The 24,804-nt window shown below is 40.6% G+C and overlaps 1 protein-coding gene across 2 annotated transcripts; it reads right to left on the bottom strand.

Annotated features, from left to right (window-relative positions):
* Positions 1-1,190: 1,190 nt before the first annotated feature.
* CSDE1 (cold shock domain containing E1) lies at positions 1,191-24,802 on the bottom strand. Of its 2 annotated transcripts, XM_049831680.1 has the most exons (20): positions 24,695-24,802; positions 20,432-20,856; positions 15,084-15,282; positions 14,216-14,325; positions 13,768-13,860; positions 13,146-13,243; positions 12,312-12,393; positions 11,829-11,957; positions 11,538-11,663; positions 10,480-10,692; positions 8,593-8,733; positions 8,346-8,504; positions 7,655-7,762; positions 6,612-6,787; positions 5,499-5,611; positions 4,659-4,778; positions 4,250-4,428; positions 3,085-3,248; positions 1,985-2,117; positions 1,191-1,404 (listed from the first exon to the last, which is right to left on the bottom strand). In XM_049831680.1, the coding sequence occupies exons 3-20, from the start codon at positions 15,280-15,282 to the stop codon at positions 1,357-1,359; spliced, it is 2,391 nt and encodes a 796-aa protein (XP_049687637.1). In that variant the 5' UTR covers positions 20,432-20,856; positions 24,695-24,802; the 3' UTR covers positions 1,191-1,356. The 2 variants fall into 2 exon arrangements, with proteins under 2 accessions (XP_049687637.1, XP_049687638.1); XM_049831681.1 differs by lacking the exon at positions 13,768-13,860.
* Positions 24,803-24,804: the final 2 nt, after the last annotated feature.

Below are 24,804 nucleotides of genomic sequence, written 5' to 3'. Positions count from 1 at the left end.
CCCCGCCGCTTCCGGGCACGTGACGCCGGCGGGGAGCGGCGTCCCCGGGGAAGGAAGACAGGGGCCAGGAGGGAAGCTTTTTTCAAAATCAGTAAAACTTTATTCTATTTCCATTCTTTGCCATTAACAGAAAAAATTGGAGAAAGCAATGTTTGTTTTACAAAGATAATGCATCTCCCAGAGAAGAAAACCCTAAATTGAGAATAGAGGTAACATGAAAAAAAAAATAAAACCAAACAAAAAAAAAAAAAACCCAAACACAGTACTGCCCTCTATTCAAAGAAAGTAACTCCTGATCTTTTTGGTTAAAGTAATACTTAGACCAATCATTCAGTTTTCTTGCTTGATAAAGTGTGATGAGGGAAGTGGGGGAAGGGGGACAGGGGGAGGAGGAGGAGGGGGAAAAAAAAAAAAAAGCACACAGACATCAACTATTTCACCTTGATGAAAGTCTCAATACAGCTATGGAAAGCCTAAGTATTTATTCTTTTACAGTACACTGGGTGCCGGCTGCAAAAAAGAAAAAAATGTATTCACTTCAGGCACAACTTCTTTCTCTTTAAATTTAAATCAGTAAAAGAAACTGGGTTTAGAAGCTGCAGTGTTCTAAGCAGCAGCAGATTTGTGCATTTTTTTAAATATATTTAAATTACCACACTGATGGCACACCTCAGCCTTATGAAATTCTGCACTGCATGTGTTTCAGAACGCTACAAAAATAAGTCAACCCCAGAAAGAGACTTTCATTGAGCTCTAACAACTTTGCTGGCTAAAGGACTCAAGTTAAATGAAATATGAAAACAGTGTAACATTTGGCCATCAACTTAAGTTATCTGAATGTTCATACAGATTTTATATAAAGTTGAACTTATTCCACCCTCATATGGTCCTCAGAATTTGAGTGGAGCGAGCTGAAGCGAGCCTTCTGCTTCCACTTGGAAGGAAAGACATAATGCAACTGAGCACTAAGGCATAGTAATACCTTGGCCAAAAATAACAAAGATAAAGCATAGATAACTGTAGTGCAGAATTCCATAAGGTCTACCAGAGTAGAGCTGTCTATAATGTTTACTCACATAGGCAATGTAGATTTGCAGTTACCAGTTGCGTTAAATGCACCATTCAAAACAAGCTTCTAAAATGTGATACTATAAGGCGCCACCTTAAGTTCTCCAGAATGCAACTGTGCATAATTTTAAAATGGTTTCATAAATTTATTTTAAACATAACATGAGAAGGTGTTAAAACTGGTGTAATAGCTTCTTAGAATTTGGAGGAAGGGATGAATAGGGAGATATTCAGTACCCTTCACCAGCCCCCACCACTCAAGTCGTACATCAGGTATGGGTTTTGTGATCAGTCTATAACACCAGCTTGACGGATCTTTCTCTCTGCACCAAATCCCTGCAAGGAAAACAAAACAAACTTTTAGCTCCAGCATCATGCTTTAAAGCAAACCTGTTCTGTTCCAAGTACAGCATTAGCACATTTCCAATTAGCCACCTCCATCTTCAGAAACGAAGATGGTAACAAAACAGGTTCTGTGGGTTGCTCTTTATAGTCCTAGATACTTCACAGATTCCAGACACTTTACTCCTGCTTATCAAGCAGAACTATGTGAAAGCCAAGTTCATGTAAAGGGATTTCACTTGCTATCTCTGAGAAGGGGAGCAGGATGTTTATAAATGAAAAAAAAAACAAACCAAGACAGCCATTATGGGATAGAACACAAGCAGCAATTGGTTTCTTCTGTACTGTGTGCTCTCCTGAAACCACAGCATGCATTATTCACACAGGGTATAGCATCCTGACTTCACACAAAAATAATCTTAATCACACACACAGAGCAGGTGACTAGCTCACTACAGAATGAAAGCAGACACCACATTGCAAACAGTTTAGGCTTCCAACAGAGGAAACAACATTATCTAAGTTGAAACACAAATTGCTGTTATTCTGCAAGCTAACCTTTCATCATACATACCTTTGAGTTATCCGGTCCCCTAGGCTGACGAAGAACTGTTAGACGAGGAGCATTGGCATCATCCAGATTAATGCTCTTTAAACGATTAACAAGTCTATCAGGACGTGGAGCAGCAACAGCCTTAGCGCCTTCACTGTAACAGTCAACCATACAGAACACTGATGACATCCCAGAGATGGCGTAGGCTACCTAATTTATAGTCACTTTCCCCATTAAGCCATTAGCATAATCTGTCCTGTGTGAAAGCAGACCTTCTAGATGACACCACGTATGTCTGCCTCAAAACCACTACTTTAAACATAGGACTCTGAAATAGCAGTAGCTCAAAACAGTATCCTCAAAAGGTTATCTTTAGTGAGTAGAAGTGTCATATTTACTCTCATGCACACATCAGTAGTATTTCCTACATTTCTGTTCCCTTTAACTGCAACAATAAAAGGCTTACAAGTTGCCAATTCATAACAGCATCGCATTAACATCTCTGAAGATTACAAAACCAGAGAATTTTCAGAGAAAAAATTTAAATGTTAGCTTCCTGTTGCTGTAGAAGCACTATCTCAAGCTTAAGCAAAATAAAAATTGTGCAGTTTTCTTCAAAATGTGCAAATAGTTCAAAAGCAAAAACAAAATTACCCACCACCATTAAGAAAGGACATACCAAAAAGAAAAGTGTCCAACAACATTGGTTTTGTTTTTAAAAATGAAAGTTGCTCTTCAAAAAACAGGTGGAAGCACTATGTACTATGCTGGCCAGAGAGGCCAGCAACTACATAGGAATACCATCAGTTTTTTTATCGTTCATTAATTTCTACTTAGAAGGCTGTATCCAAGTTCCTGCTATGGTGGGGGGAGCTTCTTAAGAATAGTTTTAAAAAGAACAAGCTATCTGTAATTAACAAAAGGTAAGAGTTCTGCTGCTGCACTGTACTGGACTCTCTACAAGTGCTGGCAGTTCTCAGGTGAGAGGCTCTCACTTATGTCAGCTGAAATTCAGAGCTCCCATTCTAGGAACAGCTAGCTCAGTTTAGAAGCAGCATGTGCTCCACTACTGTGATGCAGACAGTGTGCCAGATTAAATCACTTTAATTCTAAATCCTCACCAGACACGCCACACATTACAGGCACTGCATTTTCCTGTGCGCTGGTTCAGGATTACCGAGAACTCCACTTCATCCCCAGCCTGTAGCTCCACACCATCCTGAACTTCTTTGACATGGAAGAAGAGCTTTTTGCTGTCACCCACTTCATAGTTAATGAAACCAAACTGAAAACCAACACATCACAAGGTTATTTCTTTCCTCTTGATCTAAACAGATGCAATGACTTACTCATTACTGCAGTTTAACTACTTTTTCTAAAAAAAAAACACCCTCTGAAGTGCCTAATAGAGGTGGAAATGCAATTTCTACACTGAACAGAACATGCTGTCTGTAAACAGTACTTCTGGAAGTCTAGGCACTCTTCTTGGGTTTGTAAAGTTACATTTAAACCCCAAAGTCTATAAAACAAGTTCTGAAAACTGCCGAAGTCCTGGCAGTTGTATTAAACTGAGAAGAGCGCTGCCGCATGTTCTTTTCTAAGACTCCACCTTAAAAGTTACACAGTAGAAACCCATTTTTTGATCCGTCACTGGTGTAAGAAGTCAGTTACTGCCATTTACCTTTCTACTCATGTATAAACCAGCAAAACTCATCCAGCCTCTCCATAAATGACTAGAGCTTAGTGCTGCAGAATAACTATAAAAATAGAAAGCGTTCACAGCACTTTAATTCTAATCATTCCGAGATGCAACTAACTAAGGCAATGATCAGCATTCACATTTCGGGTGGACTGTAATCATTAACTGCTTAATGCTGTGAAGAAGCTTCTTCTAGAAGCAGAGTATGCGCAGTTTTGTTTCTTTTTTAAACACTTTTTTTAGTGCTTTGTTCAGCAGAAATTAGTTGGATCAATTTCTAGGACATCTCAAAAACAAGTGTCTTCAGAGTCAATCACAGCAGGAACTGCTGCCGGTAGTACTGGTATATCAGCACCAAACCAAGTACTGAGTTCACCTTTACGAAAGTCACATAACACAGGCTTGCATAAACTAGTACTTGGGTTACACAAACTTAATTCCCTAGAACCAGAGTACAAAGCAATCTATTTGTGTGCAACAAGCTTCCTGGATTCAAGTGCTGAAGTGGGTTCTCATCTGCTCTATGCCAAGCCAAGCAGCAATTTCCTATCAACATGCATCTTGTCTTCATAGCAGCAGTCACTCACCTGATCTTTCACGCATTCCACTGTGGCTCTGCGGAATGGTGTGATGTTAACAGCCATTGTCTGTCCATTTTGACCAAGAACACAGAGCTGAAACTTTACTGTCTCTCCCTTTTGCAGACAGTCACCTTTGTTTGCCATTCCAACAATTCCAAATGGATAGACCTCTCCTTTCATCTCACCTACAGGAGAAAAAAGCACAAGACAGAATTGAGAGGTATCCTTTCCCACCTGAGGGCATTCAGAATTTATTTCCAGTATTAGAAGATGTACTCTTATGGTCAGCTTAGTAGTATGAACATAGCCTGTAGTGTGAATATAATCCTCAACACCTCTATTTACGCTTTATTAAACTTCTACGCTTCTTATGTATTTGTGAAAGAACACATAATTTAAAAGCAAAAAATCTTACCATCCTCCATGACTTCAATCATGCCCTGGTATTCAGTTTGTGTGGGATCTACACTCCTCAAAGGACGAATTACTTTACCAGAGTAAACAGTTGGATCAGCTTCTTCAGTGATACCATTCACTGAAAAGAAACAAGACAGGGGAAGAACAGGATGTTGTAGTCATATTTTATTTTAAAAAGAATTAATAAGCGCTTCAGATTGACCCGGAGCCAAGAGTTTGCACTGCAAGACACCTAAGGCAGTGCACTCTTATCACCCAGTAAAACTGGAACAGCTTTAATACAGCAAAAGTAATGATAGCTTTTCTAACCAAGACCACACCGACATTTCAAACATGGAAGTAGAAAAATTAGTTTCTCATGAAATTAGAGGCCACAGAACTTGAAAAGCAAATCGAAATATTTTACTTCTCTTCCACTGCATTCCCATTCCCTGCTCACTTTAATCATTCAAAAATGTTTAAGTATGCTTTTTTTGCCACCGAATTCTTAATACCCCCATCTGCATTCCTCCTGCAATTTTCCTTCTGCGAGGTAAAGCACAACTACTGCAATTACTAATTTGTCTAATTCTGCCACTAGGTCTGTCCTTATAACTCTCCAATGGAAGAAGACAGAGTATGGTAAAGGTCCAAAGAGTTGCTACTGTCTATAGGACTGTTGGTCTGCACTTGTCTGTTCTCTGGAAACACAGGCAACAGCTTTCAGGAAACCAATGACCACCACATTAAGCATCGTCCTCTTGGTTTAAGGTCCAACTGTAAATAGATTATTAACGAACTTTATCCATCAGCACCTGCCAAAACCCTTGTAAGCAGAAAATACAAGGTATAGTCTTACCTGCATGTGTTTTGTTCACTTTTTCTGCACTAACTTTGTTTCCTTTTCCTTTTGACAAGCTGTATTCAACAGTGTCTCCAAGTTCCAGGCTATCAATATCACCACAGTATTCACTACAGGAATAGAATTATGTACAATTTTCCTTTAGTTACATGACAACAGTGATGCTCATCCAACATTTATGTAAGTTGATCAGAAACTATTTAAGTGGCTCAGCACCTCACGTTTTCAGGAAATCCTCATTCAAGAAAGCAATGCATTTCAAATATACAATACAACTGTATTTCTTTGCCTGTATTCAGAGGCGCAGAACACCAAGACTGCTGACTAACAGAAAAGCCTGAACCAGTCCAGCAGAGATAATAAATGGAACTTGAGACACCTAAGCATATATATGTGTGTCCTGGTTTCAGCTGGGATAGAGTGAATTGTCTTCCTAGTAGCTGGTACAGTGCTATGTTTTGAGTTCAGTATGAGAAGAATGTTGATAACACTGATGTTTTCAGCTGTTGCAAAGTAATGTTTAGACTAAAGTCAAGGATTTTTCAGCTTCTCAAACCCAGCCAGCAAGAAAGCTGGAGGGGAACAAGAAGTTGTCACAGGACACAGCCAGGGCAGCCGACCCAAATTGGCCAACAGGGTATTCCATACCATGTGAGGTCACATCTAGTATATAAAGTGGGGGGAGTGGGGGTGGGGGGGAAATCACCACTCAGGCACTAACTGGGTGTCGATCGGTGGGTGGTGAGCAATTGCACTGTGCATCATTTGTACATTCCAATCCTTTTATTATGACTGTTGTCATTTTATTAGTGTTATCAGTTTCTTCTTTTCTGTTCTATTAAACCGTTCCTATCTCAACCCATGAGTTTTACTTCTTTTCCCGATTTTCTCCCCCATCCCACGGCGGGGGGGGGGGGGGGGGGGGGGGGTGGCGGGGGTAGTGAGCAGCTATGTGGTGCTTAGCTGCTGGCTGGGGTTAAACCATGACAATGTGTATGAAGTCCAAATGAGTTTAACAGTCAACCTTATGAACTCTGCCCCTGCAACAAAACAAACACCACCAGCAGCAGCAAACAAACAAACAATAATAATTATAAAATTGTCATTCACCTGTAGTGGAAAAAGATCTCCTTATCATGATTGGCTGTCTCAATAAATCCAAAGTTATCTTTCAGGGCTGCCACGTATCCCAAAAGCCTCTTAGAGCTGTAATTGCGTCCTAGCATTCTGACAGAAACAGCTGTTTGCAGACCAGTTCTCTTCACTTCACAAACACAGAACTCAACCTGTTAAAGAGATGCATATCAATGCTAGATAGAAAAAAACCAAACAAACCATGACCACCAGCAAAAAGACCCCAAAACAACTTGTTTCAAAGCTGTGTAGCTCTAAACAATACCTAAGAGTAACAATACTTTCCAGGAAAGCAATACTCTAGCCACTACTCTCCCATAAACACTTGTCAGTCATTGACATTTACTACACTCCAGAGAGTAGCAGTCACACCAGTGACTATCTGCAAAGCAAGCCAGCCTCTAGCACTCAGCTTCATTTACCTATTAAAGATGAGAATCTTTCTGTTTATGTGATTCACCTCCTTTCACTACGCTGCTCACTGTTGCCCCCTGGTGATAATGTACCTAGCTTCAGTCATTTGTTTCACATTTTTAGAAACGGTAATCAGTGCCTTCCTAGCATGGCTCCTGATCACTGAGTTTTTAGGTTGCTCTTCCAGATCTCTGAGCTCTTTTTCCCTTTCCATTGTCTCTCATGCTAATTGCTCAGCTCATAAGGGTACACTCTCCCTCTTCAACATCCATCTCAAAGTCTCTGTGCTAATCTCCTCTTGATTATTCGCAAGGGGACTCCACTGTCCTAATGATCAGAATTCCTTGCTTAAAAAGCATCATCTACATAGTAAGATGCTATTTTCATATATGTATCACCAGGTTTTAGGATATTTTCCTTAGTTATACAGAAGATTTAAGCCACTCAAACCTAGGACAGAAGAAAAGAAATGGGTAACATTATGCAGATGCCTTGTCCTTCATTTGTTCTTAGAGGGAGAACAAGTCCAGTAACAAGGCAAAGAGAAGCTCCCATCTCACAATGCACAGAAAAATATTTCCCAATGGTATACTTAGTTATATTGCCTTATCTCCTATCTGGGGATTAGCAGATCCTTCCACATCCTTGGCCTGGTAAGGAATGGTCAGTTTTACTCCACAGTCATCATAAACAATTATTCCATCCTCAGCTTCCTAAAAAGAAGACAGTAGAATTCAGCAATTGGTGCCTTATTTGTAAGCAAACAAGTTTACTACATACAATCCAAGCACTGCTCATTTGAGCCACAGTGGTTTTCCAGTTACTGCTCAGTAACTCGTGAAAAACACACCACCACAGTCAACTCTTAGTAAGAAGCTTTAAATGATACTAAACAATATTTTTAAAGAACAGAAAGTATTACCACCACTTCCAGTTAAGTATTTAGCGGAAGTTTAAAGTGTTCTGGCATTGTTTAAAATAGCATGACAAAACAACAAAGGTTCTCCTCTAGCCCTAGAAATTTAATTTTAACCAATTCTACCCAGCACCTGATATAGTAGGAGGCAGAAAGAAACTTCCCATCAAGTTCCTGGAAATCATCCTCAACTGACCATTAATGATGCTTTTATTATATTGTTTCACACAAGTTAGTTTTCACTGACAGCTGTCATTAGCTATTCAATGCAGTTCACATTTATACAGGATAAACAGTGCTTCAAGAAGCTGAATTACAGATTTTAAGTAAGCAGCCAGGAATGCAGAACAGGTACTTCACAAGTAGAAGAGCAGCATTACCTTCTCTTTGCCTTTATTTGGGCTAGTGGCTTTGGCTGGAGTGGCTTCTTTGTCTATAGTGCCCACAAAACGGTGATCTGATTGGGTGTGGAAAGAAACCGTGCCCTTTGGAAGTTTTTTAATCCTTATAGCATGATTTCTTTGGGCTGACAACATATCCTGAAAAACACGATTGATCAGATTTTAGACAGGCCGCACATAATTTCTTTAAAAACTAAGATTTCACAAAAGTATTAATCTCACTTACAGGAACAACAGTAAACTCTACTTCATCAGAAATATGGAGTTGATTTCCATCCATAATTTCACTGAAGTGGAAGAACATGCGAGCATCTCGGTCCACACATTTAATGAAGCCAAAGCCATCTCTCATTGCTGCAATCACACCCTAAGAATAGTCAAATGGACAATTACAGTTCTACTACTAGCATGCAACATCTGTCTGCAGGTACTCCAGATCTGTCTGTGGAGCACGTTAATAATCTGAACACAAGGCCTGAATCCTGTGAACACACTTCTTGGTTTATGCAATATGCTTCCTTGCAAACTGTAGTGCTAATGGCTATGGTCAACCTGAAATGCAAACAAGTTGTACTTACCTAGCTTCTCAACTTAATTTCTTATGACGAGTGAAGTGCAAAAGATTAATTTAAGCCATTAACAAGAAAGACTACAGTTAAAGAACCTGACATTACTACTACACAGAGAACACAGTTTTGAAGGGGGTAACTCTTCAAATACATGCATCATTTATACAGGTATGGAATACATACATAAACACATACAAAACATACAAGAAAACGATATAAACAGGAAATAAAACCAGTGGTCGGAGGGAAGTTTAAGAGAAAAGCCATCAGATTTCCAAACACAAATGAAGAAATTAAAAAGCTTTTTTACAAATAAGTTTGTTAAAACCAGACTATCATATCCATGGGTGTCTATTATGGTAAGCATGTTACTAGTACTTTTTGGCCTTCCTGGTAACCACTAAAAAGGAATTCTGAATGATAAACAGCACATGCTGTGCCCCATTAACTGTCAAAAAAATTTAAAATAATTCATTTGTCACCCTGACCTCTGTTAAAAAATAAATTAAAGGGGGGGTGGGGGTGGGAAAGAGGCTCTATAAGGTTGCTGAAAGTCATTAGTCAGGTTAGGAAGAACTAGTACTAGATCATGCCAGAGGCACTGAGCAAGATAGAATTCATGAACATATTCAGTTCAGCCCAGTTACTACAGAGCCTTTAACAATGACAATGCAAAGACACTTTCCACCTTTAGGAACATTCTTCTCTTGCATAGCTTTCACAAGCTCAGGAAAATCAGCTAACCTTTCTAGAAGCAGCCAATACTTGTCACTTCAACGACAGCTCAATTCAGGCAGGCAAATATATCCAGCCAGAGTGGAAGTCTATAGGATAGAATGCCAAAACCCAAGAGGCTGAAGCCAAAGTTCAGTGGTTTTCTTAAAGCAAAGGGTCCCTAATCCAGAGCCTATTGAAGCAACAGCATTGTAACTGGACTCCAATTGAAAAGGAAGGCAAACTTACAGTTTTGTTGGAACACAACCAACATTCCAAATTACAGGAATGGAAGTTTTTTGTCTGTGATAAAACACAGCTCTTTACCATCCTTCTGCTGGAGCCTCAGGCAGAGAGGGATTGGTCAAAAAACATGAAATCCAAAAGCTGCACACAGTACCTCCTCTGATTCTTAAGACTTCTCACTACCTGAACCAGAGTAGCCGCAGGTTCTTCCAGTTTTCCTAAGGAGTAGTTACCTATTTAAACTCAAGCATGTGAATTTCTAAACTAATAGTTCAAGATTGCATTACTTCTCTGTCTGCTGTAACCAGCTAGCAATCCACCCAGAGAGGGCCAACTGAGGTTTAATTTTCTATTTACTCAGTAGTTAACTTTTTATTCTCTTAAAGGAAAGACGCACAGCATTAATCCTGAATTTTAGACCACTCAAGCACTTTGTTTGAAGTGTACATCTGGAGACTGGATTTCAGAAAAGGCAATGGAAGACAGTAGTGATTTTTATATTAAGTTACCATTTAAGACAAAACCCCCATGTTTTACTTCCACTTCCCCTCAATAATTAAAAACTTCTAAAGATAGATACTTGCCATTTCCCTAGTTTCATTAGTAAACTGGAAAGTATTGGGGAGAACCTCAATATTGGTGGCGCGTTCCAGTTTGTCACGTCTGTCTGTTGAAATATTGAATCGAACGTGGTCACTTTCCAGCAAGGTCACCTTGGATTTTGTATCTTTGTCTCCAAATGGAAGTTCTTTAGGAATCACAAAGTCAACTTTGATACGGCCAGGTAATGGATCACTCTAGCAGACAGAAAACCCAACACAAGTTAGTTTACCTACAAGACTCAGCATAACTGCAGACAGAATAGTTGGCAGAAATAGTAATATTAACATAAGTATGGATGACACCAAATGCCTGCTGGACTCAGACCACTATGCTTCATTTCTACCACTCCTAATTTGTAATTTACTGTCCACAGGCAAACGCAAGATGGCTTTTGTTGTTGTTTGGGTTTTTTTAAGCACCAAGCATGTATTGCCAAAGAAATTAAGACTCTCTTTCAAGAATTAAGTTTACAAACATAATTACAAAACTTCTAAAAGGCAGTGTCTTTAAGTGCTCAAAACCCACAAAAAACTCCCACCCCAAACCTTCCCCAAACAGTAACACAGACTTTCCTAAAACCTTAAGGGAAGTGCTCATGTACACTTTTTCCTCAAAGCCAAACATTAAAGGTCAAGTTATCTCTCTGTCAAAAACCTCATTAACTGTTAATGCTCACAGGAATCCACAGATCAGGCTTATTCCAGCAAGTATTTTCTACCCTTTTCCCTGTGTTTTTGCCTTAAAGATACATCCTAAACCCACAAAATTCAATGGGAAGTATTTGAAACATTAAAGAAAACAGACACCCTCAATGCACCACTACCCTAATTCTTCCTCTTTATAATCTTTAGAAAAAATTGCATACTGTGACTGCTATCAGTATTTGTTACAAGTTAAGCCCAAGCTTACTCCTCTACTCTGACACGATGCTTATGCAGCAGACTGTTACAGGGAAAGGGGAACATTTTTATTGTTTGACTGGAATTCAACACAATCAATACAACATTTCACATAATCTTCAGTAAATACTGAAATTCACCTGGTTTTTGCTGGGTACTTTTGGAATTACTTTGGTTACGGTTCCTTCAAAATGTTCAATGCTGATATCTTCAAAAATGACAGTTCCTTGAGGCAGCAGTCTAACATCTGTTGCAACTTCTTTACCCTAAAAGCACAAAATCAGTCAAATACTCATAGAGGACTTAAGTAACAGACGTTTTCCAATCAACCTCCTCCCCCCCTTCTTTTTAGAAGTTAATTTGAGAAAACAGACAGCTGTCCAGTTATGCCCTAAGATCTTGTCTTCAGTTTTTACTGGATTTCGTCTTACATTTCTGTCTTTGATTGTAAACTCCACATCATCACCAGGCTGTAAGGCTTCTAGGTCACCTTTAAATTCACTATAGTGAAAGAATATCTCCTTCACGACATCACCCCTCTCAATAAATCCAAAGGCTTCCTAAGGACAGAACAAAGTGTTTAATAAATTGCCTATTCTCTTAACGTACCAAGACAAAATTTTACAGATTCTATGAAACACAATAAAAGACTATGACATACCAGTATAGCAGACTTATGAACACACACAGCTGAGACTACCACAAGAAATATATAAATGGAAGTAAACAGGACTTCCTTTGTTAAGGACGGTATTAGTATCAAAGATTAGCTCTTTAAACCGTTTTACCCAGTTTACACCCACAGCTCCAAATAGTTAATAGCTCTTAATACCCTAAATACATGACTTACAACACCATTTTTCAGAACAGCATTTCATTTTCAAATGAAACTTAAAAGCTAAAGCATCACTTACTTTCATGGCACAGACTACTCCTTGACAGCGGGCTTGTTTCTTTTTTAATAGCATAATGTTACGAGCACTTACAGCACCAGTACTAGAGGGGGGAAAAAAGTAAACAGAGCAAACCTGAAACGAGTCAAAACTGGAGCAAAAATTAAGATTATATTTCATAGTGCCATTTCAGTTCTTGTAACAGGCATAAATTCTGCCTGACTGCTGGTCCTCGTTTCAGTTGGGATGGAGTTAATCTTCTTTCTAGTAGCTGGTATAGTGTTATGTTTTGGGTTTAGGATGAGAATAATGTTGATAACACACTGATGTTTTGAGTCATTGCTAAGTAGTGTTTATACTAAGTCAAGGATTTTTCAGCTTCTCATGCCCAGCCAGCAAGAAGGCTGGAGGGGCACAAGAAGTTGGGAGGGGACACAGACAGGACAGCTGACCCAAACTAGCCAAAGGGTATTCCACACCATGTAACATCACACCTAATATATAAACTGGGGGGAGTTGGCCTGGGGGGGACGGATCCCTACTTGGGAACTAACTGGGCATCGGTTGGTGAGCACTGAGCAATTGCATTGTGCATCACTTGTTTCGTATACTCCAATTCTTTTATTATTATTGTCCTTTTATCATTGTGATTATCATCTTCATTATTTTCTTCCATTCTGTCCTATTATACTCTTCTTATCTCAACCCACGAGATTCACTCCCCCTCCCTCTCCCCCATCCCACTGGCTGGAGGGGAAGCGAGCGAGCGGCTGCATGGTGCTTAGTTGCTGGCTGGGGTTAAACCACAACACTACTAAAACGAAGTATGAAGTCAGAAAAGCAATACCAACTTACTGTTTGTTTGTATCAATTACAAAGTTTATTTTATCTCCTGTTTCCAGCTGTACATTTCCTTCAACATCCTCTGGGGTGTAAGTCAGGTAAAATACTTCCTGTAAATTAAAATTGACTAATATTACTCTATTTTCAGCATAGTTGTTTCAAAGAAAGATTAACACAGTTTTGTTTAATAACAGTATCTGCTATTAAAGAAAATAATTTAGTGAGAAAATCACAAATGATCAAACGTGGCATGCAAAAACACTCTTTTTTTCCATTGTGCTGTTTTGATGAGTCTGTAACAAGCAACTTAAGTTGAAAGGCTTGTACGTGGCCATTGTTAAATGTCCATTTCTAAACTTTAAAAGTTCCAAGATAAGGATACATGAACATTACATAACCCAGCTTCATTAAGCTGTAAAAGAGAAAAACAACTATTTGTCTCTATATAAAGTTCTCCATAGATAGAAGCAAGCAAGTAACATTTCTGTTTGTAGTAATTACCAAAGCATGCTTTTGGCCAAGAACTACAGTTCTCAGCAGTGTCAATTGCCTACGTTAAATTGCGTCAATTCTTTTGCTCATAGACCACAGTGATGGATCAGTGAAGAATTCAAGTAAAATACGTAAGCTTTACCCCATTACGTTCGTAGCATACACTCCCTGTTGGACTCTGACCCGGGGCAGCTGGAGATTTACTCTCTAAATTGTGAGGAACAGCACACACAACCTACCAGTCAAAACAAAAAAAAAATCCATTGCTAGTCATTTCAGGAGCAGCACTGTTGAATAACAAAATGAATCTCAGTATCCTCTACTATACACTCAGGGATGTACCCCTAGTGTAACTCAACAGGGAATGCCACGTTGCAAAGTTTCAATCTTACAGAACACCTGTTGACTCTAAGAACTGTTTGGAGCCAAATAAGAGGTCAAACTAAACCTCTGAATTTTTATCAGAACAACAAAAATACATTTCAGTGTAACTGTATACTGTATGTAGTTAACATGCATGCTAAATGAATTTAGCCTTCTGTACTGGAGTAAAGGATGGAAATTATGCATGTATAGAAACAGGCACTAACTTGTCCATTTATTCGTTCTTCAGGTAGTATTTCTGGTTTTATCTTCACCAATTTAATAGCAATGGGTTTTCCAGTTCGGCGATCAGAAGACACTTCAAACTCAACATCGTCTACAAGACAATCAAACATGATAATGGCATCAGAGTTTTGTCTGGGTTTGTTTTGTTTTGTTGGGGGTTTGGGGTGGGGTGGTGTGTTTGTTTTGGTTTTTTTAGATCACTAAATGGTTACATTTGACAATTTGCCACAACGAAGTAAAACTCAGGTGCTTTTGTTACCAAGGAAGGACACTATGTGCAAATATTTCTCTAGTTATTCTGCTTATTCACTTTTGTTGCTAATGAACTATTCTGTCATAATGGCTTGCCCCTCAATAATTCCCTGCCACGCTCACTATACAGCGGACTTCACACTGAAGTTCAAACATAACATACATATGCCATTCAACAGTTTAGAAACTTCACTGCCACATTAATTAGTAGCATGAAATAGCAGCCTCCCCAGTCTGAAAAACAATAGGCCATCTTCAAACTAATTCTAAAAAAACCCAAATACTGAGTACATGAGGTATATTCTTCCACAGTCTTCCACAGATGGAAGCACTTGCCTTCATCTCACTTATAGAAGTTTGACCTAATGCCACACCTTTTCCAGAATGGCCACAACTGTATTCATATAAGCTGCACAAAGCTTAAGTGCTGTAAAGGTCTCTCATTAGAAGTGATAAATTATTAATTCAGTTGTCTCCTTAGCCCACCAGACGCAACAGCACACATCTGTTCATGCCACAAGATAAAAGGATTTTCTACGGCAAGTGAAAGAGACTGGTCTTCACTCAGTCAAGAAGCTCTGAAAGTTGCCTAATTACCTCCTACTTTGAGCTCCTGCAAGTTGCCATTATACTGTGAACAGTGGAAGAACAGTCTAGCTTGCCGTTCTGAACACTGAATGAATCCATAAGAGGTCAGCAGTTTTTCTATAACCCCAGTCTCACGCAGCGCTGCCGAAGTACCATTGGGGTACCCGTTGTGTCCATTGTTGTGGAGCAGGTTTGGGTCAAAGCTCATCTGTTTAAAAGAAAGCACAGGGGGAAAAAAAACCACAAAAAACACTCTACTTAAAATAACTTTCCTTTCTCCATGCCCACATAACAGAATAACAAACACAAGGAGCTTGTGGAAGTTACTGTAACAAGCAAATTCTAACCATTTTTAAAATAGAGTAAGAACACCAAAATATTCAAGCTTTTGTAAAACAATAATCCTTAAAATTTAGACAGGCAACATATTTACAAAATAGGCTAGAAATACAACACCAAAATAAAGCTTGCTTAGACCAAAACAAACTTCTGACTTTCGTAAGTATTATACCTCAAAGTACTCCCACATTCACTATTTCAAGAGCCTGAAAATATCTAAATTATCTGCTCTTCCAAATTAAACAGGCAGTTAGGAAAATGCAACTGTTATGAACCAAGAGAATTAGGTTCACATCCCTGCAAAGTTTGTCCCTAGTTTGCCTGTTAAGTCTTTCATACTAAAAAAATCATTTTAAGTATTTAAACATTTTTGCACAGTTATGGAATTAATGCCCAGAATTAAACTAACATTTCTGTGGCATAGGAACTCAAGTGCTAGAGAGACTGAAAAAATTTGAAAACAGCATTAAACTTAAAAAGTTAAAGCCATAATGAACTGTTAAATTAACTCACATCCCTGAAAACTTTTTCTTTTTTTTTTTTGGGGGGGGGGGGGGGGGGGGGGGGCGGGAACAGGGTATCTTTTCAAGGCACAGACTCAACCTTGAAATATTCACAAGTCCCTTTACTAACTCATTGGCTTTTTGATGTGCAAGTCTCATTTTTAAAGGAAGCCACTTCCCTGTACAGGTTAGCAATTAAACGAGCTGAAGTGTATTACACCCCATTAAACACTGTAATTCAAGAAAGACTACCGAAGCAACCCTCTTCCCTCCCCAGTCTTAAAACACAGTATTGGAGGCTTTTATTTGCTGCAGTTTCCAGAGTATTTATTTTGGAAACGCAACAAGATTGTATCTATTCTCTGTTTTCCTGTTGCATCAAGCAGAAGAGATTCAAAATTAGTCAGCAATATGTTTAGTGGAGATAAAAGACAACTGAGCAACTTGTAAAACGGTCCTGCTTCTTACTCCAATACAGACATTGAGTTATTCAATGTATTAAAAGGTATAGTTACAGCATGTCTGATTAGGATGTTTGGAAATCAGTTTAAAAGTGATCAGAGCACTGAAAAACACCTGCTGTGGAGTTCTTGGGCAGAAATCTTTATATTTTGTTAAGCGAGACTAAAAAAATACATTAGGAACAACCACAAGAAATAAGGATTGACAGACTTCTGACCTCCAAGATAAAAAGGAAAACATCAGTCCTCACACCATTGTACGCAGCAACTTCTCAACAGTAGTTAGCCTTCAACCATTCATCTCAAATGATTCTAAAAAAGATGCTGGTACTGGTTAATGGTGAAACTGTTAAGCATAACCCACACTGGTTTATTTTTCCTGGAACATTTCCACCTTCGTGCTATGGCTTACATGTTATTTAATTAGACTTTCATGCAAAGTGGATGTCATACCAGAACCTAAGGGGTATTGCCATGCATTTCATTTTGCAGGAGGAAGTGATGTTTTGATGTGAGAATTTCTAAAAAAGTTTCAAGAAAAAAACCCAAAACTGATACTTCATAATTGCTTGGTAAAAGACCAAATGCTTCATATTTGTTGAAAAATTGTTGATACTAAGAACATTAAGAAGTGAAAGTATATTCACAAGGTAACCAACCCTGTGACTTTCTGTGCTACTAAAACATGTTGACATTGCTGCCCTGACCTACAGGCCTCAGATACAGGGGAGTCCCCTGCTGTTTAAGACTCACATGTGGTAGATGTAGATGAACTAAAATACAAAGAAGAGAAATTAGGGGAGCTACAGGAGTGGGTAAAAGTATCTCATGACACTGAATAATGGTTCTCCATCTCAAACAGCTGTGATAGCATAGTACAGTGTCAGGGGACTACAGAACTGGTCAGTAGTTATGAAGTACAGTGTTAACCACCCCCAAGCTCTTTAAAAATTCAGTGAACTAGTAAATCTGGTCTGATATAATTTCTGTAACATGCACTACTTATTTTCTTGTTTTACACCTCATTTTTGTTTCCATTTTCATAATGAGTAATAGTAGTATGGCCAACTGTTGCACAAAAGCTGCAAGTCTCAATGGGAAAATGCTCCGGAGGCAAAGGTGCACACATACACCCCCTGATGCAGAAATGGCTGCTAAGGCTGTATGTTCTCTTAAGCTATATTAAAGACAACAACTAAAAGACTAATTTTGAGTCTCTCTCAGTACTGTGCTTCTTCCCACATGCTATAAACTCCTGCAAGGAAAGCATTACCTTACTACCCAGCTTCCCCTCTCACACTTTAAAGGGAGGGTTGAAAAAGTTGAATGAAGGAGTTAATATATAAGCTAATGAACTAGAAACTAATAATTTCACATAACTGACAGAGGTCTTGGTATGGTTATCAGAGCACAAGTATTTAATTAGTATATTGATTCAGATTTAACCTTAGCTCCATCGTATTAGTATTTGTCCAAACTTTTGAGTCCCAAGTCTGGTAATATACGATGCTATATAGCAGTTCCTGTATGTAAGCTGATTAAGTTGAAGAAAGTTACACATGGGAAAACTTAACTCTCTAAGAACATTTGAGAGTTTCCTCTCTCATTGCATTCACTAGTAATTTTCCATGCCTTGTGAGTTTTCCTTTGTCAAGAACAACAAAGTAAAGCTGAGACCAAACTCAGAGGTGTACAAACACCTGAAGGTCCCCATTACAATAAATAAAAGTTACAGATGATGACCATCTCCCTGCGCTGCACCCTTGAGGCAACTCCCAGAGGACCTGCAACCTAGAACCAACTTAATTTATAATTGTTTTAATCCTTTTCTACTTTGACTAACGTCATGTACAATAATTTTGCTACCAGCTTTAGAAATACGTCTGTTCAGGCACATCTGACACTGTCAAAACTTTGGGAGAATGAAAATACTCTATTTCAACACAGAACCATAGCACCAGCGGAAGAAAACCTTACAATAAGGTAGTTTACAAATATCAAGCAAAGTATGTAACTACTACGTAAACAGCTGGTTCACAGCCAGGTTAAATATAAATTTTATTGCCACCATATTCAGATGGATAGCCTCCATACTGTCCCAAAATTAACAAACTGCATTACATAAGGTCTTCTAGAAAAAGACAAATAAACAGAAAGATGCAGTATTGTCTGTTAGAGTGGCATGACAAGCCACAGTACAAGGGACAAGCAGTTACTCAGTCTCTTAATTTTAATCAATACTTCCCTCATTCTACAATTACAAAAACTCAAGTATCAGGATACCCTACAACTGGCATAAATCAATACTCCTACATGTTCAAGTAAGCCCTAAAATACGAACATATCAAAAAATAGCGACTCAGAGAACATGACCTCCAGCAGAGACCCCTGGAGAACTCTAGTCTATCCTCCTCCTCCTCAAAGGCCTCTTGCCAACAACAAAGGCAGACATGCCTTTGTCTAGCTGAGTCCTGAAAACCTCCAATGGCAGAGGTTCCACCACCTTTCTGGGTTAACTGTTGCAGTGCTGTGCTACTCTCCTAGTAAAGATGTCTTTCCCTCATGTCCAGACTGAGCTGCTCAAGGGACAAAAGCCACAGGAGGTGCATCTTTTTTACGCAGTGGATTATGTTTAAAGGACACATTTTCTCAAATTATCTAACAAAAAAAGCACTATACAAAACTGCTAAGAGTTACAGACTAGTTCCTGTCAACATCACCCCCAATATATAAACACTCATCTTTTGAGGAAGACAACCCCTAGGACGTTCCATACACAAGAAGATGCCCTTGTGGAAAGGCATCAGCTGAAGTGTTTGATTTTAAGCCACACTAGAGTTTGAAATACTTTTCAAAAACAAATTGAACCTGCAAGTAAGGTGGCTGGGGGAAGGGAAAATGATATATTATTACACTTTTTCCCAGGAGAATAATAGGCAAGACCATTAACCCATGCTGAAAGCTCAAATGAGTGACACAAATGTTTTTTGTGAGCCATTAACAAAATGGCCACTTCACATCTGTGATACAAGGTAAGTACACAAACACACGCACACCCCTGCCACAGACATTAAATAGTAGACTAAAGGCAATACTACTGAAGGTACATAAGATACTGAAAATGACAAAAATCTACCTAAAAATCAAGTTCAGAACTGCCTATCTTAGGGTTAGAAAACCACAGTTATACTCTCTTGCTCAAAGACTACCATTGCATGATACCATTTGAACAGTTTGAGTTTAAAGGAGTATTAGCAGTACAGCACAAAGAACTCAATCATCTAAAGCCTGGCAACTGAAGTTCAAACAAAGACACACTCCTCAGGGTGGCACTAAAATTTGCTGTAGAGAGAAAGATACGTTATAATATTGGCAGTCTTTCCAGATGCTTGTCATATTCCTACACCTGTTCAAACACAACGTTGTAACAGAGCATAACAAAAATCAAACACAATGCCCATTTATACATATCACCAGGAGTATCGACATAAAACTGTTCTTTAAGAAACTTCTAGTAATAGGCCACAACCTATCAATGCACAAACAATACTCGCTCGGACCTACAATATAATGGTTATATACTGGACCACGATGACTACCTGGCTGTGCTGTCCACTGCCAACAATTCACTCCCAACATTGACTTTTAACACAGCTGATCTGCCAGTTTACAAGAATAAGAACTATGAACCCCACAAATACAAGTACTCAGAAGAAGGAAAAAAAACCCCAAAAACCCACAACCCTGTGCAGTAAGACTTAAAGAAGCCTAAACAGAGGTTATTTGACAAGAGAGAAGAAAAAAAAAAAAATTGAAACCACAACACTACTTTTACTGGAAGAGAGAAACATTAATAACCAGCTCCCTAGGGTTGTAAGTATTGTTAAATAGAACCATACTGCATGTCGTATTAACTCATTACACTACTACTATACCAAAGTAACAGCAAAGAATTGAGAAAAAAACCTAACAAAACCCACGCCCTTCTGTTGACAACTTGTTTCCTATTAAGTTTAGGAATATATGTAACTCTTTATATAACACATGCACTAACCTCGCAGTGATATTCAAATATTGCACTTTCAGTAGTATTAGCCGATTCTTCTGTTCAGCACAAGTTTCTAAGGATGAAGACTGCTATTGTTAAAAAAAAGACAGAGAGAAAGAGAGAGAGAGAGAAAGAAAAAAAATAGCACGAGAATGTGATCTATCAAGCTAATAGAGAATACAAGTGCTGCTGCCCTGGGCAGTTTCAATGCAGCACTGGAGAAAACAAAGACTACTAGCAGCGTTGGGACGTGCTCTTTTGAAGCTGTTGAGTAGGCACAAACTTCTTGATTCAGATCAAGCCTTGTATCTTCAGTGTAAGTTTCCTCTTCTTTGGTCTTGAGTTGTTGTTACGATGTGGTATATTCTTTTCCTGATCTGAACTTGAAGCAGCAGTTTCAGGTGGTAAATTCTGTTCTGTTCCACTTCATACTGGAGAAAGGAAAAAAAGACACACAGTAAGTATCACTTTAAAAGAAATGATACATCAGTCCTAGGTGTTCTGACAAACAGGTGCATTTCCTCTACCTTAATACTGCAGGTTTGATCCATGCTAGGAAAGACTGTTTTACAGATATATTTGGTATTCCCATTTTCAGTTTTGTTTCCAATAAACGCTACCTCCCAGCCAGTGATATGGTATTTCCAATTTTAAACTCTTCAGATACAGTTAGGCATTTCAGGAAAGGTCCCAGTTTGCACAATTAAAACAGCAACTTCATTTTGATGAATAGCAACATCATTTAATGCAAGTCTTAGTCCTCCTATCAATAACTTTATATGGGTGCTGTCTCATAATTTAATTTATAAGTGCTTGCACAGACCTTCAGAGTAGCAATAGAGTGTATGTGTGTGTATGAATTAGAATTTCCTGGTAATTTTTGTTCCAAAAGGTAAGTCAAGGACTAGCAATATCTGAAGCACCTTTAGCTTTGTATAAAAATAAACAAACTTCTCAATCATATGTACAGATGCTGCATGCCTGTTCTACACAGACCATATGCACCCTGGCATAACATGTAAAATAAGCGCAGAGCCATTCTCTGGATTTCTTCAAAATGTTTGCAAAATGTTGATTACATATAAATAATACTTGTGTTGATAACATAACAGAGAAGCCTCTCTGCAACAGTAACTTGATAGTAATTCTCTCCTAAAGTTTTGCAGTACCATTTGGTGTTTTCATGAGAAAGCAGTTTGTCTAAACTGCCACCTATCACGTAAAACTGAAACCTTATAGAAACAGAATTTTTGAAGAGCAATAAAATAAAGTTTTGATGTGAGTTTGTGGCTTACTCAGTAGATAAAGGAAAAAAAAAAACAGGGAGGAGATTTTTGTGCACAAAAGCTGCTAAGAAGCAACACAGCTATGAATCTATGGATAAACGAGCATGTTATGCAGTAATTTAAAGGCATGAAGCATCAGAGCACAGCTCTTCCCCAAGTCGTTCCACAAGTCCCACACCAAATGAGCAAAAATATGGACAAAGCCTATTTCTCCACTGTAGCGGGAAAGTGAATTTCATAATTTACATTGAGCTTTGAATTCCCTTTAGTGAATTTGAATGAGTCAACTTAAGTGACTGAAACATGAATGCAAAGACATTTAACTCTCAACACAGTGAAAATGCTGACTGCAGTCAGCTATTACAAATAAGAATTCTAAACCCCAAAAGCACACAATGGCTGTAGGCAAACTCATCAACCAGTTTTCACAGAAGTTTGTATTTGAATGGCCTCTCCTCCAGATGAAGCATCTTCCTTTAGTCACCACTCTGAAAAACTTTCAGCTGAAGTAAGTTTTCTTGTCAGACCATTACACATACATGAATGAGACTAAATATAAAACTGGATGAGGGCAGTACAAACCAGTATCTACTATGAAAGGTTTGCAGTGAAAGATTCAATTATAAAAAAAATATAAATCAGAAGACACAAAGCTATTGCAAGAACAACAGGATCGCTAGACTTTTCACCTAGCTCCACATTAGAGTCAGGCAACCGTTACCAAAATCTCTTTCAGGATATTAATATTTTTTGGACAGCATTTCAGATCTCAAATGAACATCCCCCCAACCAAGTTCAGAAGAAATGAAGCAAGCATACACTGTATCACAGGAACTACACAGAGACACTTTCATCTAATTAAGACTAATATTATTAGAGCTCTACTAAAGCTGTAACTTGTATCATATTACATTTCTCATTTTTCTGGGCATAGACTATATTACATTTTCATAGAATAATCAAAACACCCTTCTGCCCAAAGACAACTAACGCTAATTTTGTCAGGTAATGGAATAAGGCATAAGCTTTTCCCTTAAAAGACAGTTTGATGTGGTAACGAGATTGGTTGACTACACTTAAGTTATTAAAAAAACAAAAAGGGGCTGTCAAGCAAGCATAACTCAAGTAAAAAAAAAAAAATCTGTGTGTGTCTGCCTCAAATTCTTTACTTTTTAATTCAGCTACTATAAATACTCCTCCAAATGGTAAACACCCTAAGCAGCTGCCCAGCCCCAAGTCACGCTGGGTTCTCCATTTGTATATTTACAGCTGAAAGGACTAATGCAAAGACAGGGAAGACCTGCACAAGTCCTGTTCTTGAAGTCTTTCGGGTGCAGGCTCTGCTAAATGACAGTAAGTCACATAAAGCTGTTCACAGCTAGAAACCCATCTATTCAGCCTAACAGCAGAACTTGCTGGATTACAAACACTGTTTTGTTTCCCATTTTCTTCACAAAAAGAGCTAACTGCAAGAATATGCATTTTTACAGGATTACAACATGTGCTTCTAGAAATAGCCACCTCTTACATAACTATGATCAAATTTAATGAAAAAAATAAAGCTTTATATTTTCAGTATGTACGCACAAAACAGCTACTCCATATCTTTTCCCATGAATATCAGAAAGCAGTACCAAACACTAGCTCTTGAGCCAATCCATGACAGCTACGAGATCAGCTACCAACACTCACTACGTTAGTGAAGTCAGTTTTACATCAAAAAATACATCTACGGGGGAAAAAAAAAAGTTAAGGAACTTTCAAGGACATCTGTAAATGCATATATACCTGCAGAATACTTAAAAAAAAACCAAACCACAACCGTAACACCAAAAATCCGCTTTCTTTTAACGGGTCCGGAGTCTGGGAAAGAGCCCTGCGCTCGTTACTCATCCAGAGGACAGAAAACCGGACCCGGACCGACAGAGACTCGCCGCAGCCGTCAGGAGGGGGCCTGCGGCGCGGCGAGCTCCGAGCGCGGCCCTCTTCGCTGCGCTGCAGCAAGATGGTGGCCGCCGAGCGGAGTCGAGGGCCCCGCCGAGGGGCGGTGCCAGAAGCCCCAGACAGCCGCGCGCCGAGCGGGGGCCGCCGTCTGCGGGAGGCGGCCGGCCGCGGCCTACGCTATGACAGCGCAAAGGCCGGCAAGGGGCCGCGCCGGGCGCCGCCGCCTCCCGGCGCGGGGGAAGGGCCGGCTCGGCGGAGGGAGTGGCCGCCCCGCCGCCCTCCCCGCACACAAAGCGGGGGGGGGGGGGGGGGGGGGGGGGAATGGCGGCCGCTCCCCCGCACACAAAGGGACGGGGGCCTAGCCCCTGCGCCGGGTGGGGCTGCGCGCGCGCGCTGCACGCCGGGAGCCGCCGTCCGCCGCCACCCCTCCCCGGCGGCCGCGCCAGCCCGTCCCCAGGAGCCCCCAGCGCCGCGGCCCCGCCCGGGGCCTGCCGGGACCCGTAGTCCGTCCCCCCGTCCCCGTCCCCGTCGTTCCCCCCTCCTTCGGCGCCGCCACCCCCGGCCAGCCCGGCGGCCCGCAGGCCCCAGCGAGCCCCGCGGCCCACCGGCCCGCGCGGCCCGCCGGGAAAGCGAGTCCCGGCGTCGCGGCGGCCCCGCCTCCGCTACCGGGCGGCACTCCAGCCCCCAAGAGACCCGGCGGCAGGGCGTCTGCCCGCGGGACGCCGGGAAGCGTAGTGCGCACGCCGCCACGGCCCAGCGGCGTCCCGTCCCCAGGAGCGGCGGCCTACCGGGCGGGCGGCGGCCTACCGGGCGGGCGGGCGTCCGCCCTCCTTCCCCCCCCCCCCCCCGGCCCGCAGGCCGCGCGGCCGGGGCGGGGGGGGCGCCCCGGCCCCTTCGCCTCGCCGAGACGAGAGGCGGGCCTGGCGGTGCCCGCTGCCTCCTTCGCCGGCTACCCGGGGGCCCCGGCACCCCCTCGCTCGCGCGGGGGCCGCCCGGGCCGCGGCGGGAGCCGCCGAAGCCCGCCGCCCGGCGTACTCACCCCAACAGCTCAGCGCCCCCGCTCCAGCGCCGCCATGAGCAGCACGGCACAGCACGTAGGAATAAATCCCGGCCTCTCGCGAGAGCGCCGGGGCGGAGCCGCGCCTGCGC

This window comes from Accipiter gentilis, chromosome 29 (genome assembly GCF_929443795.1).
Source record: "Accipiter gentilis chromosome 29, bAccGen1.1, whole genome shotgun sequence".
Lineage (NCBI taxonomy): Eukaryota > Metazoa > Chordata > Aves > Accipitriformes > Accipitridae > Astur > Astur gentilis.
The sequence above is the reverse complement of the archived record's forward strand: the minus strand, read 5'-3'. Positions and strand labels throughout refer to the sequence as shown.

Bases quoted from the DNA above. Each gene is read 5' to 3' on its own strand.
- CSDE1 (XM_049831680.1), bottom strand. From the start codon at position 15,282: ATGAGCTTTGACCCAAACCTGCTCCACAACAATGGACACAACGGGTAC. The intron at 8,734-10,479 runs GCAAGTATCTAT...GACTATTCTTAG, and splicing joins CTAATGAAACTAGGGAAATG to GGTGTGATTGCAGCAATGAG. The intron at 1,405-1,984 runs GTATGTATGATG...TTTTCCTTGCAG, and splicing joins GGGGACCGGATAACTCAAAG to GGATTTGGTGCAGAGAGAAA.